The sequence below is a fragment of the Zosterops lateralis genome, assembly GCF_965231275.1.
Source record: "Zosterops lateralis genome assembly, chromosome: 17".
Classification (NCBI taxonomy): Eukaryota; Metazoa; Chordata; class Aves; order Passeriformes; family Zosteropidae; genus Zosterops; species Zosterops lateralis.
Window position 1 is genome coordinate 5,597,305 of NC_139777.1, and position 14,225 is coordinate 5,611,529.

General features: G+C 37.6%; 1 protein-coding gene across 1 annotated transcript in view; it reads right to left on the reverse strand.

Annotated features, from left to right (window-relative positions):
* The window catches only part of KREMEN1 (kringle containing transmembrane protein 1), a 41,324-nt gene that overhangs the window by 5,746 nt on the left and 21,353 nt on the right, over positions 1 to 14,225 (reverse strand). The window contains exons 17-18 of the mRNA XM_083874278.1: positions 6,893 to 7,055; positions 3,912 to 4,003 (exon numbers count right to left, since the gene is read on the reverse strand). Of these exons, the coding sequence (XP_083730404.1) occupies positions 3,912 to 4,003; positions 6,893 to 7,055 (255 nt within the window). The remainder of the gene's footprint in view (positions 1 to 3,911; positions 4,004 to 6,892; positions 7,056 to 14,225) is intronic.

The window sequence follows — 14,225 nt, forward strand, 5'->3', positions numbered from 1 at the left end:
CTGTTTTTTCTGGTTTTGCATTTTTCATCAAAGCCCTGGAATTTAGCCATGACCACCCCCCAGAGAGGATGTGGAGTACAATACAGTGCATTGCTAATGGCATAAAATTATCCCTTGCCCACTTGTCATATCTATTCACATACTTGAAATTAAATCTGTTACTAGCTCTATGTTAAGTTTTATTCCTGTGCCAGATTGACATGGATTCTTTTTGTCCACCTAACTGCCACAGCTCTGTATGACATGATGTGCTCAGAGACCTGTATGACTGTTTTATTTATGTAGTCATTGGCTATTACAGTACCCAGTAAACTTATTATAAATAATGACATAATGTTGCTTCAAATATTGTTCATAAATTAATTTTGGTCTCCAAGAATACAATTTCAATTATAAATACTTGCACGGAGTTATGGCTTTGATATGCCCTGCAGCAACATTCATATAAGTACTGAGACTTCAAGTTACAGCCTGATTTAACATACCTTTGGAAATCCCCACTTGCAGCCCCACCCCAGCTGAGTACAGCTGGGCAGATAACTCTGAGAGAGTTCATTCTTTTTTGTATTGTGAATGATTTCACAGCCCTGAAAAAGCTTCCTATTTATCCAACCGAGCTCATTTTCCTAAGACACCTGGGATTTTTAATTTATTTTTTTAAGTAGCTTTATTAGTGAGACCTTTCAACCTTGGCTCCAGAGGATTAGTACTTCAGTATGTTCCATGCTAAAAGAAACCTGAGTAACTTGAAAACTTCTCAAATTTTTTAATTAAATCAAGCATACATCCTAAGACTAATTAGTCTCTTTGGTGTCCCAGCAGTATTTTAACCTTCTTTGCTCTTAATATTTAGCCTGCTAAAGAAACTTGGCAAAAAATGAGGCAGTCAGTGCTTTGCAATTACTGTTCATGCTCACCAGTGATGTTTTACTATTACACTGTCTTCACCCATTTGTATCTATTTGTCCTTTTCTGCTTAAAAGGTCACGTCTTTTGCATAAGCATATTATTTTTCTTTTAAGCAGCATTTGATATAATGAGGTCTTGGCAAACACCACAGCTCCTGCATTTTACATGTTAAGGCATGTATTAAATGTATTAAAATATGGAATCAATCATTTTGAGCTCAAAACCATGTTCCAGCTCATCTAGCTGTCTTTGAAGAGTCTCTTAGCTTTTTGCAATGGAATTCTGCACAAATTGTATGAGCTGTCCTTGTTCCTGTGTTCCATTATAGCTCTGCATAATTTACCTGGCCCTGCCATTTAACACGTCCTCGATATTTCAGTCCAATTTCTTACATTACATACATGCACACTGGAAATATGATTCCAGTAATGAAATCTGTTTATGGGGAGAGAGTCTTGTGAGTCATAAACATGAAGACGTGATTAAGTGGTATAGCAAGCCTTTCTTTCTTTCTCTCACATTTTGGGAGTGTAAGTTGTTATTTCCTTTGAACTTAAACCCTAACCTCATTAACAAGGGGACCAAAACAGTCAGGAATAGCTGCAACACTGCAAACAAACCATCTGAAGCATTCAGTTCTCAATCCTCCATGTGAGATGCACATGTTCTCTCAGCACTCCAAGCTGCAGTCTTGCCTTTTATTTTGTTTCTATCCATTCCAGTCTGCTTAGCAGACATTAAGAAGGAGAGAGGAAGAAAAGGGAAGACCAAGTTCCTCCTGGAGTAGCTACCACTGTGTTCTGTGGTTGTGCTCATCCATCTTCATCTAACACTGCTAAATTCTGTATATTACACACACAGAATGTCAGAAACACATTTCTGACTGAAGGATGGAGTGTTATGTATAAATATTAGGGAATGAGACACATTATATAATCATGTGTATTCATCACCATAATGAAAAATTCTTAACTGTAGATTCTTAATTATTGTTCAGATGAATCATGGCATGCAAATCTCTCTAGGCAATCAAGATGCTTCATGTTGTTGGCACTGCCATGGTATCATGTGGGCACAGTTAATGGGTAACTTATGTTCCAGATAATTTTCTAGCAGTAAATATCATTAAGGAAAAGTTTATATAAAAACTTTTTGTCTAAAAATTTTCAAATAGGACTTTTTTTACACAATTGCTTTCTCGCTCCATCACAAAAGTCAAGTTTTGTGTTGTGCACTTCACAAGATAGTTTTGATAGTCCTATGACTTAGCATCATGCTTACTAAAAACAGAAAGCCTGGTGAAGAATAAAAGATTTTTTTACTTACACAGCTTCATAAACCATGAGGTTTGTATTACGATTTGGATGGGCCTGCAATGTACAGTTTGCTCTAAATTGCTGCAATTCCTTTTTCTAGTATCAAGTTTCAGTGCAATGCTTGAAGCAGCTGCTACTGGTCAAAAGGACATTTTGTAAATGTAAGTCTGGATTATCTGTGCAAGTAAGTGTCCAAGTTTAAATCCTCTGCTCCCCACCACAGAGAAAACGAGTGAGGCTGGCTTTAAAAGGCCCCTTTGTGTAGAACAAATGGAGTGGAGAGAATTTGCCTTTCAGCTTTTTTCCTGGTGCCATATCCAGATAATTTGTTAACATCTGTGGTCTTTAAAGAAAATGCAAATACTTTCATTTTAGATCAAGTTAAATTTCTTAATTAGGAGGGTCAAGTTTCTTAAATCATGCCTGGTATATTAGAAAAATAAGAGTAAGATGTCTTCTGAACAATGAGTATCAGAGTGTTGAAGGATTTTGTGTTATTTAAATTAGATTCCTTAATCTGTATTTAAGTCTAGGTAAAAGGAATCTGTCTTAAGGTCACACTTATATATTTGTTTGCCTAGCATGAAGGTGTGAGTCATTCACATTCATTAAAAAAACCCAAAACAATAAAGCTAAGAACAAAGTAAAAATAAATAAATTAAAAAAAAATCTCTTTAGCTCCATTTTTCTTGTCTGGTTTTGTTTTCTTAACTGGAAGTAAGAAATATATTTCTTCCAATCAAATGTGTGCCTACATATGGACACCTGTTCTGGTGCTTGGCTGTGAAAACCTAAGTTATGCCTTAGAAACAGAGGATTCTTGCACAAAAGAAGTTAGGAAGCAAGTGAAGACATTAATGATTAGACTTACTAAAATGTGTAGCTATGGTGGCTTGTTAACACGCAAATCTAGAATATCTTCTTAATATTTGGGCATATTTTAAAGAATGTGATTCGGGAAAGAAAATTTTGCAACATACTGACACAAATCATGATATTGTGGACATGGTAAAAAATAGAATGCATTAAAAATATTAAATTATAGAAAAAAACTTCATGTGAGGAGCTTGTGAATTATCTGATTTTTAAAAAAATCAAAGTCCAGGTTGTGGTTTCACAGCAATGCAAAGTATCTGCACCTGCCAGAGACAGAATTCTAGCCCAGAGTTCCTATGTAGCACACAGACACCTTTTCACTCTGTCCTCTCTATTGTTTCTTGTTTCCTCCAAGCAATTCTGTGTATGATGCTCTATACACATTAAACTAATGTAATTTATTTTATGAGCTAATTGCAATGTATGGACACGTCTATACCTTGTAAAAATTTTGTCCTCTAGATTTTAATAAATTAACAATCTATGGATTCAAAGAACTAGCAGTACTTCACAAGTTTTGTGTGATTTCCTGCTATACAGTATTATATGCAAATAATATAATCCAGTCATTGGATGGATGATGGATAAAGATGAAAGGATAAGATGAAAAGGATAGTAGTGGAGAAACAATTCAGGAAGCTTGTCGTTTACTCTATGAAACCTGTTTAAAATACAGCTTAGTCTGCAACTGAAAATAAGCTGTTCTGCCTCATTCTAGCTTGTGTTTGGAGATCACTACCCCCTGTTGTATAACTGCCAATCTCTGCTCAGCTGAGATGCAGGCCTAAAAAAGCTGCACTGTGCTCTTACTTCTGCAGGATGGAATCTCACAGTATTTCCAGTATATTCCATCTTCATGTTCTGCAATATAGCACCACGGGCTGACGTCCCCATCGGGGTTTCTGAAAGAGAAAAACAGTCAGTGAAATTCATCAATTCTTTTCAAAAACCACACACACACAAAAATCAATCCTATTACGTTTCAATGGCATTACTATTTTTGCTGTAATACCTACAATTGAACTCATATACCAAGAAAAATGCAAAGTTTTGCATTATCAGGAAGTTCATATAGCTTTGGTTATTACAATATTCATCAAGCATAAGATGCTAGTAATGTCTGAAATATAGCATTGTTTTACTCTAAGGTTAAAAGATGCAGAGCTATTTCTGGTCAGTACTGACACAGGAAGATCTTCTGTCCCACATTCTGTGTACAGGTTCCATAGACTCATAAATTTCATTTTCTGCCTTTGTACAAAATAGTCCAGACTCCAACTTTCTGTGTGTATGGAGATAAAAACAGCTGATAAAGTCTTCTGGGAAAGACAGAATTATTTTCCTTCCCTTCAATAAAACTGATTAAATCCATTCCAGTGATCTCTTTATATTGATGGTTAATTCCTTATGTGTCCATGATGATGATGATCACTATTTTTTATAATTATTTGCTGTTGTGCAGCACCACTCACAAATGCATCCCTAATTAGTCATTAGGTTATTTAAAGTTTTTTCTACGTACACTGTGAAAGTCTATTCACATTGTAAAGATCTATTTAAGAGAATAAATTGTTACTTTGGACAGTGAGGTTGAAATACAACTTCTTCTTTTAACTAGGACCAACTGCAATCTTTTTATCATGTACTTTGGCATGAATTCTATTAATGACACAGCCCTAGTGAAGTGTCAGTTCAGCTGGATGTTGTCATTTACGCCTATTAAAAACTCTTTTGTGGGAGATCCAATTTTAGAAATTCTATGGATGTTTTTTTTTTGGTCAAATAGCAGACTGCTGAAAACAACTGGTGAGTTGAGAGAAGTTTAGATGACTAAAATGTTGCTAGTTAGGCTTTCAAGCAGATTAGTAGAGGCAGTGGACAAGGAAAGTCTGAGACTAGCTATGCTAGGAATTTAGGTGTAATGCAAGAGCCTCCAGTAGCTAAAAAAAGTAGAAGACTAAAACCAAGTGAAGCTTGTACTTGAACTAACCCCCTTTCCCTTGTTTCCGGAGTTACAGGAATTTTTGCGTTTACATCTTCATGACAGAAACCTTCTGTCTGGAATTCAATCATGACAATGGCACTCCACATGTAAATGCCTTAAAAATGCGAGGAAATTGTAGAGAAGCGTGATGAATGTCTTTAGAAATCTTTGTCTTGTACCTCAGAAGTGCGTGCAGTTAGAAAACAACTCTCTGTCTTTCAAAATCTCCAAAAATTTCAGTCTCCATAATTTTGTTATGGTTGAAATGAGCAGAAGGCTATGAGGTATTTCCAGGGTGTTCTTGCAGTAAACAAAGTATTCCCAGCAAGGACCACCCATGGAGAGGTAACATGCTTCTGATTAATACTTCAAGTGTAAAATTTGATTATTCAAATGTTGTCCCTAAAATCAAATCTCAAAGCAATGTATTATGCCTTTAAAAAAGCCTTGTGAGAGGTATGTGCTGCCTGAGAAAAGGGAAGATCAACTTGTCCATTGTCATCAGGCAGATGAATGTCAGAGAAAGAGCTAAAACAGCTGTATCACAGGCCTCAACAGCATTTGTATTCTAAAGATACACTCTGGCACTCTTAGTGCCTTTCCAAGCTTTCTTTCAAGAGAATGTGAAGTTAAAGTCATCCATTAGTTAGGACTGTCATTCCATACACCTGTGAGAACATTCCTAGGCCAAGTGATACAGCATAAGGAAGAAAATGCTAACCTTCCAACCAAACTCCACCTCATAATACCTAGCAGACTCAGGTTAAAAAAGCTCTATTTGGTAATTCAGTAATTTCTCAGGTTTACATATCAGATTATAGGCTTCTTGCTCTTTGTAACATTTACCAAGTTCTCATTTGCTGGTAAAGCAAGACTCAAGTAAGTGGTTTTTGAGTATCTGGATAAACATTCAGTTTCTCATGCATGTTTTTGCACAGCTTGTACATGTTTTGCTTTGTGCTAACCAAAATATTAGCCAGAGATGACTGCCAAAAGTAAGATCCTGTAGATACAGCCAGTCTAGAATACTGCCACACAGCAACAATCAAAATTACATTCTTGATTCTGCTATTTGTATCAGAGAGAATTCAGTGGCCACTATATTTTTCACAGCTCTGTATTAGTATGCCTACTGAGACACAGAGCTTAAAAAATGCCTGCAGAGCCTAAAGATCTCTGAACTTAAGTTCTGATTTGGCTCCTAAATTCTGAAGTTCTTATTTAAGTTTTGTTCTATAGTTATGGAGGACTTCTCTAGAAGGCAAGGAAACAGAAGTGCATCTGCCATGGTTTAATCTGGTTTTGTTACCCCTTACAGATGAGCTTCTGAATTCAAGTAATAACTCTAAATCACTGATGCTCACTTAGAATTTTTAGTGACCACATAACTCTCATTAGCACAAAACTTGGAGAATGTAACAGAATCAGGCTTGTGTCTGAAAGTAAAAACCATCCAGAGTCTCCTCCAGACACTCACTGCACAGCTGTACTTCTAATTTGGATCATTTTTTTTTATCTCCACCTTTTCATTTAAGTAATCTATAGTCTTTCTCTGTCATGCCACCTGATAAATTGGACATATGACAGGGACTGTGCTGAAAAAGTGTGGGAGCTGGGTTGAAAAAGTTATTGCACTAATGGTGCTCACTAGATTCAGGGTACTGATTACAGGGTAAACCAAAAAATGTTAGATACCCATGGCTCTGACATTCCACACTACATGACAGGACATTTCCTAATTTTCTGTCAACTGCTTAAAGTAACACTGGGTATACAGGCAATGGTAAAGCAATGTGATATTTCTTACCTGCAGTAGTTGTGCTCTCCAAGCCCTCCCTCCCCATTGGGATATTTCACAGTGTTATAAGGATGCTCAAAGGTCTCATTCCAAAAAAGACAAGGTTTCCCTGCATGTTGGGAGGTCTGGTTCTGAGTGCCACGATAGTCAGCCCCATTTGCTGTGTAGCATTCTGGGAAGAAAGAGAAATGGAAAAAGAAAGAATGTATGTAGGTTTAGTGCTTGTCCTTCCCTCACCCTCCACCCCATATCCAATAGACCATGGTTTTTTGCATTGTTTAGGCAGCTAAAGATGCTGGCTAGGATTTAAACTTTCTCTCAGTTAAACCTCTATTTCTCTATTCAAGAGATTATGATGTCATTAATAAACAATGTATAAGACCAGTCTGAAGAGAAGTTTACACAATTAACATGCATTTTCTGAAAAAGCATAATACTTTTTTACTGTTTTCTCTGTCTTGTACTCATTAGGATGACTCTGTAAGTTGTTAATTTTCCAAAAATGAAATCATATGACATTATCAGTCTGCTACTTATCAGCATATTAACCAAAATCTCATTTCGCTTCAGATAAAGTTGTGACTATCTGTACTTTATAAAGGGAAAGACCTTGTAAACATGGATCTTACCAACACTTTCTGATTTAGAAAAATTCTTAGGGATTGAATTGTTTAGAAAGGGATCTTCTTCAGCAAAATATAATCACAATATCGTGATTTATGCTTTCAGATTAGGAAGTATGGGTCAGTATTGTTCTGCCTCACTCATTTTCTCCCACTTAGGTTTGTTTTGCCAGCCTCCTAATACTCAGCAAGTTAGAAACCAAAGTAGAGAATGATTTCTTTAGTAACTGAATACATTAGGCCCTTCTCAGCTGAACTACAAGTTTCATACAGCCTGGCTTTGCTGGGCCTTGTTAATCACAGAATGGTTTGGGTTGAAAGGGACCTTAAAGATCACCCAGTTCCAACCCTCCTGCCACAGGCAAGGACACATTCACTGGACATCTTCTGAAGAAATAAATAGCTAAATGCTTGAACAATTTTACTTTTGTTAAAATTGCAATACATTTTTGATTAAATTATGCAATGTGAGTGGGGCAGAATATGGAAACAAGTTGCCCAGTGAGGCTGTAGAATCTCCATACTTGGAGATATTCCAAAGCCACCTGGACATGGCCCTGGACAACCTGCTTTAGGTGACTGTGCTTGAGCACAGCAGTTGGACAACATGACCTCCAGAGGTCACTTTCATCTCAACCAGCCTGTGATTATCTGCCAGAAAGAATCATTATAATAAGTTTACCACAAATAAGTCCATCCTGTTTATAATGAATACTTGCTAACATTTATCATCCCTGCATTTATTTAAGAATAGCATTTAAATATAACAGTCCATGACAGAATTAAAACTGCTGCCTTACACTGCTGTAAACATTTCTTTGTACTGGCCAGCATTACTGGGGAAATTCACAAATGCTTTCTGCTAACTACAGGCTGTGACACCTCCTTTTTCATCTGATAGAGTTCTCTGTAGAAACCATATTGCAGCTGCAGAGATGTTCTGCTGCCCTGAGGGAGTGGGAGAGTGCTCTGAAGTATGTGCTGATCTCAGGTGTCCCTCATGAGATCTAACTTACAAAACAAGTCTAGAAAGACCTGTGTGGCTGCAGTTGGAAGAGGAAAAAAAAAAAAACAAACCCACCCACATATTAATCCTGATATTAACAGTACACAGTTTTTGTATTTAGAACTACTGTTGAAGAAGGAAAAATGTATTATTAAAACCATGCCTCTGAAATTAGTTTAGTCTGGGCTCACAAATATCAGAATGGTACAATTATAATAATTATTTCAGAGTTCTATTAGCAGATGAAAGACAATGGTTTTGTGCTTTCACTGTGCATTTTCATGCCTAGGCAAGTTTGGATTTCTATTAACTGAATTTTTGTTGCTGAAGGCACACAGAGGAGGTGTCTGCACAGCCATTAAAGTATTCTGCTATCATCTGTGGACAGAAAACTGTATAATTTAACAAAAACAAGCTTCAGGTCAATACTCCTCCTTACTGTAATTTACCTGCCCTAGCAATACAGGTGGGCTGCATTTGCTTAAAAATGCAAATCTGAGTTTCCAGCATTCAGGCCACCACAGATATTTGTGTAAACAGGAAAAAAAAGACCCACTTTAGGGTCACGACTGTGTTGCAACTTTCTTCAATACCTCTTTTGCTTTGCAGTTAATGTAAAAGGTTTTGTAGGTTATAGCTGAAAAATATAAGCTGATGAATTTAGCAGAAAAGAGAGAAAAACGTCATCAAAATAGATAAACAAAATAATATGCAGCAAAAAAGAATTTGTGAAAAGTGTTAAGCACATCCCGAAAAGATATCTACATTAGCTTTTATATTTTTTTTGCTTAGCACTCCTAAATGAAAAGCAATATATATTTCCATCTACTCAGAAATGTAAGGAATGCTACAATACCTGAATTTAGTCTGGCACACAAACTAAAGTTAACTTCAGTCCGTTTTAGGATCTGCTAAGACTGGCCCATGCTTTGACTTGCAGTAGCAACTGACTTACATTTTCATGTCACCTTTTTTTAACTGATTTTCTTCAAACCTCACTGCACTTGAAGAATAAAAGGAAGAGTCAGATGTCTCTTCATTCCTCTTAACTGCAGCTTTTTGTTCCCCAGACAATAGGTAGCTGTATCAGTGCCTCCTGTGTTCCTCTGCACGATCAAGAGATTTGGTGCAAATGCTGAGTTGTAACAAAGCTCCCCTGGCTTAGACGTGGATGTGGAAAGAGGAGACATTGAGATACCACATTGATTATCCCTGAAACACTGAAGTGAAAACCTAAAGTCATGGAATTCAGCAGCTGTTATCAAATGAAATACAAAACCTTTTGTGTTACAGGGAATTTGGATTTTGCTAAGGATTAATAACAATTTTGCCGTAGCATGGGAGTGCAGTATTTTGAAATAAATATTGGCATTTTGAAAAATCAGGTCAGTTGTCCTTGCTATGCTCCCTCCTGGCTTCTTGTGCACCTGCTCACTGGCTAACCATGGGAAAATGAGAAGTTCTTGATTTAGAGTAAGCACTTGGCAACAACTAAAAAATCAGTGTGTTATCAACATATTCTCACTCTTCATACAAAACACAGCACCATACCACCTACTAAGAAGAAACTAATACCAGCTGAAACCAGGACACAAGCCTACATTCTTTTACCTTGAACAGTCAGCTTTGAGATTTGCTGAGATATATTTTGTACAGTTTTCTGTAGAATTCCTAGTAGCATAGTTACAGATGTCAACATATTCACTATCTTGGCAGCAAACAACCAAATTCTTCTGTTTATGCATGCAGTGATTTCATCATGTTTTGCTGCATGACAGCCAAGACACTACCTTAGTGATTTCACCATGAAATTAATACTCCCAATGTGCTGAAGGTGCATGTTTCATCTGCAGAAAGGCCACTGTCCTCACTATTTCAAATCCGAGTCCTAATTGATTCTCGAGAAAAGGAGATTAGACCTCCACCCTACTTTTTGTCTCATTACACTGGTGCAATAATTCTGTGGAAAGATGAGCTTAAAAAAAGGTCACCTAGATTTGTCTGCACGAAACTAATTCAGATGAGGTCATCTAAATTAAACAGTCGGAAAAGACTGGAGTGAACACTTTTGGTAAAACTCTCCGGCTTAGTCAAAGCACCTGATTCCTCTTTGGCAGGTTATGCAAAAGGAGGGGGAAAAGAGTAAATCAACCAGCATCAACTACCTCTCTGTGTTGTGGTACCCACTGGATCCATCTGCCTTAGGCTTCAATGACACTTTAGGGTATGGAGCCCCTCACTTGGAGTGTAACATCAGAACTGTGACTCAAGAAAATTAATACGGGCTCTACGAATTTCAGCAAGGCTCATCCCTTAAAGCTTTGTAAGATTATGGTCAGCTGTGACAGAACTTGCACTGGGTCCAAGTCCTCTCCCAGTGGCAAAGACAGCAAGGGAAGAACAGATACCTTGTGGACACTAGAGCTGACAGCCCCCAAGAAGGCACCAGGGTACCACTGGGCTTGATAGATTTGGTAGGGTTTTGTCAATGCATGCAAGGCTCAAACTATCCTGTCGGCTATAAACCTCTACCAAAACACTAAGCTTTCAGACAGGACATGAAGAAAGCTGTGACCACTCAAATCTATAAGTGTGTGACCTCACCAGTCTTAGTCAGCTGGGTTACAGACACAGTCTGGAGTAGAGGCTTATGTCAAATCTGTGATTAGAATCAGTGTCCATGATGATTTCACTCAATTAACTGCCTAATGACCCTGCCGCTTCTACTGTGTCATGAGGATGTCTGTAAACAGAACTAATCAGAGATTAATCAGAGATAATTAATCAGAGAACCTTTGCAGGGGTTCCAGTCACAAAAGGTTCCAACAGGTGCTGTTCAGGCTAATGTTCACGAGCCTCAGTGAGAAAACACGGACAGCACTTTGTTGTCAGGGCTGGTTTGTTTTCCAGACATCAGGTGCCGTGGTTGACAGCAAGTAACTTTTTAAAATGAACTCTGAGACTAGGTAAGCATGTACTGAGTGACAACTGCTAGAACAAAAAAGCAGAATACAAGACTAGGGGATGTTGTCCACTATAAGTGAATACTCAGTGTGTGATACAGGTTCACAATTAGTTTTATTAGAGCCAGATCAACATTTGGAAGATCAAACAGCAGCTGTTGTAGAAATTCTTTCCATCTGTGTCGGTTTCTTCTTCAATGTAGGGACCTTACAATGATCATTTTCCTTTGTTACTTTGGGACTGCATGGCTGCCTGCACTCCACATGGGCGCCACTTTAGAATCATTTGAAAAATTAAGGTAGTGCAGACTATAATAGCCTGAGGTTTTTACTGGTGATAAATCACTGACATTTCAGAGTCTGCATTGGCTTCCAACAATTTTCTCAAAGACATCTACCCAGTGAAACACTACAAATTGCAGACTGAAGGGATGGAGGTTTCAGGATGGATTAAATGACTTCTTAGAGTACTTTCCAAGTTTGAGGCCTCTCCATAGCTTTTGAGACTGAAAATTCAGAATGACAAACTTCTTCCTATTCCACTGGAGAGGGAAAAAAAAAACCCCAAACCACTTTGCTTGCTTAATGTTTTGGAAGCTACTTGGAGCACTGAGTAGTGTCCAGAGAGACTGACAATTATCAACCTGAAACTAGCCTTCCCAAGCCAGAAATTATCCTACCACCTACTGCCCAACAAAAAGCAAGGTTTGCTTTTAAAGATCTGCAGATTAATGAAAGATAAATGAAAGTGACTGCTATTTAAATCTTGGGTTTCATTACAGCAGTGTAATTAAATGTTCTGTAAGGTTGGACCAAAAATTAAAGGTTCCTTGAATTTACATGGTATAACTGCCTTCTCAGTTTTCACTTGTTTTTTTCCTACAGCCTTTTAGAAAAGTCAGAAAAATGCTTAAGCAGAATATAAGGGGATGAAACCAAGGGTGCCAGGTCCGATAATGACTCAGTGTGGGTTGCCTGATGCATGTGCTTGCATAGTATTCCAAGAATAGTTTTAAGTCATTTCCATTCTATCTAAACGGTTCTAGTTCTTGCTGGAGATTGCAATTTAAGCACTCCTCCTTAAATGAAAGCACTGTATCTAGGTGCAGATGGCAACAGTTACAGGCACTAACCAGATGCTGCAGTCTCTAATTTGATTGAAAGGGTATAATTAGACAGCAGAAACACTTCAATGAGAAAGTAACGCACAGAGGAAAGGACAGAAACCACTTAACTGATGCCAAGATACCCCGGCAGTGACAGAGGCTGGGGCCCACGGGTGGAAGGGGCAAAACACCACATCACCTTCTTCAAATGGGAACATTTTTGTTTCCCTAGAGATGTGAATAGGGATTCTATTATCATAGGTTGCCACAGTTCTTCATGTGGGAACACTGATTAAAACCAGAAGAAGCTTCAGGAGATGAAAGACACAAATATGGCTTCTGTGGTCATTATTAAAAATATTTTTAGCATTGCAATGGTTTTCTTTGAAGATGCAGTTTTATCGACTGAACCAAAATTTAATTTGCATACTATCATATGAGTGGTCAGGAAAAAAAAATCCCATTCCATATTATGTTATGATGCAAAATAAATGTTTTTGGGAAGTGTAAGGCTGATTTAGATCTACATTTCAATACTTTTCTATTCCAATTCATACTAATATAATACAACCACTCATCAAAACTATCAGGCATCTGTGCCTGTGCTGTAACAGTAAACCCCCCCCCCCAACAGAACAGTTGATACAAGTTAAAGAAAAACCATCACAAAAGAATTATCTTGGTTTAAAATTGCAATGTTCAAAATTCCTAGAAAACAACTCCCATTTCTTAAATCAGACAGTTAAATTCTGATGGGATGCTATGAGAGCACTTGATTAGCTCACTATTTTTTCCTTTACAATGTGGGGGCACTGCACATGTAGTTTAAAAATTGTATCCTGCTCATTCTACATGTCCATGCAAACACACACACAGACATACACATACAATTTTTGAAAGTCCTCAAATGCAATCATTTTTGCAGTTCAGAATTAGAGACCTAATTAGGATTGGTCCAAGCCAGAGAGTAGCCAAAGTGAATATCTGATTAAACTTGAATTATGCCGCCTGAGATTTGATCAAACCTTGACTGAAGCATCTGTCTTGTAGAAATGTACATTCCTGGAAATGTACAGACATGCAGAGTTGTTACTTGTGTTCCCTGGCAGTGTGTGAGCTGTCATATATGTGAACTTGCTATCCTTGTGAAAATTTGACTCTAATCATCAAGCTAATCACTTTTCATCACTTTTTCTGTTAAAAAAAAATCTGTCTGGCCAGACCTTTTGTGGAATATGTTGGAAGCAGGCAAGTTAGGTTATGAGCACAAGAGACATTTCCCATTATTTCTAAATGCATTCTGTCCCTTTTTAATTTTTATTTGTACAATACAAACATGCTATACTAGCCAGAGCTTTGCAGCTGCTGGCTGGTCCTCAGCCACAAGATGCAAACACACTTGCTTGCCTTGTGATTCTTTATCACTGGAAGTAAGAATGCGTGATGTGACCCCACAAGAATTTCTGTTCCTTAATACACCCATTTGTTTTCTTTCTTTATGAAGTTTTAAAACTGTTGTTCCCTTGTCAAGCGTGGCAGGCTGAATCCCTTTGGCAATTTTATCAGGATGGGTCAAAGCCACTGTGTGGATGGAGGGAGTGGTCAGTTGCACAATTATTATGGTGTGATATGACAAAAAATGAA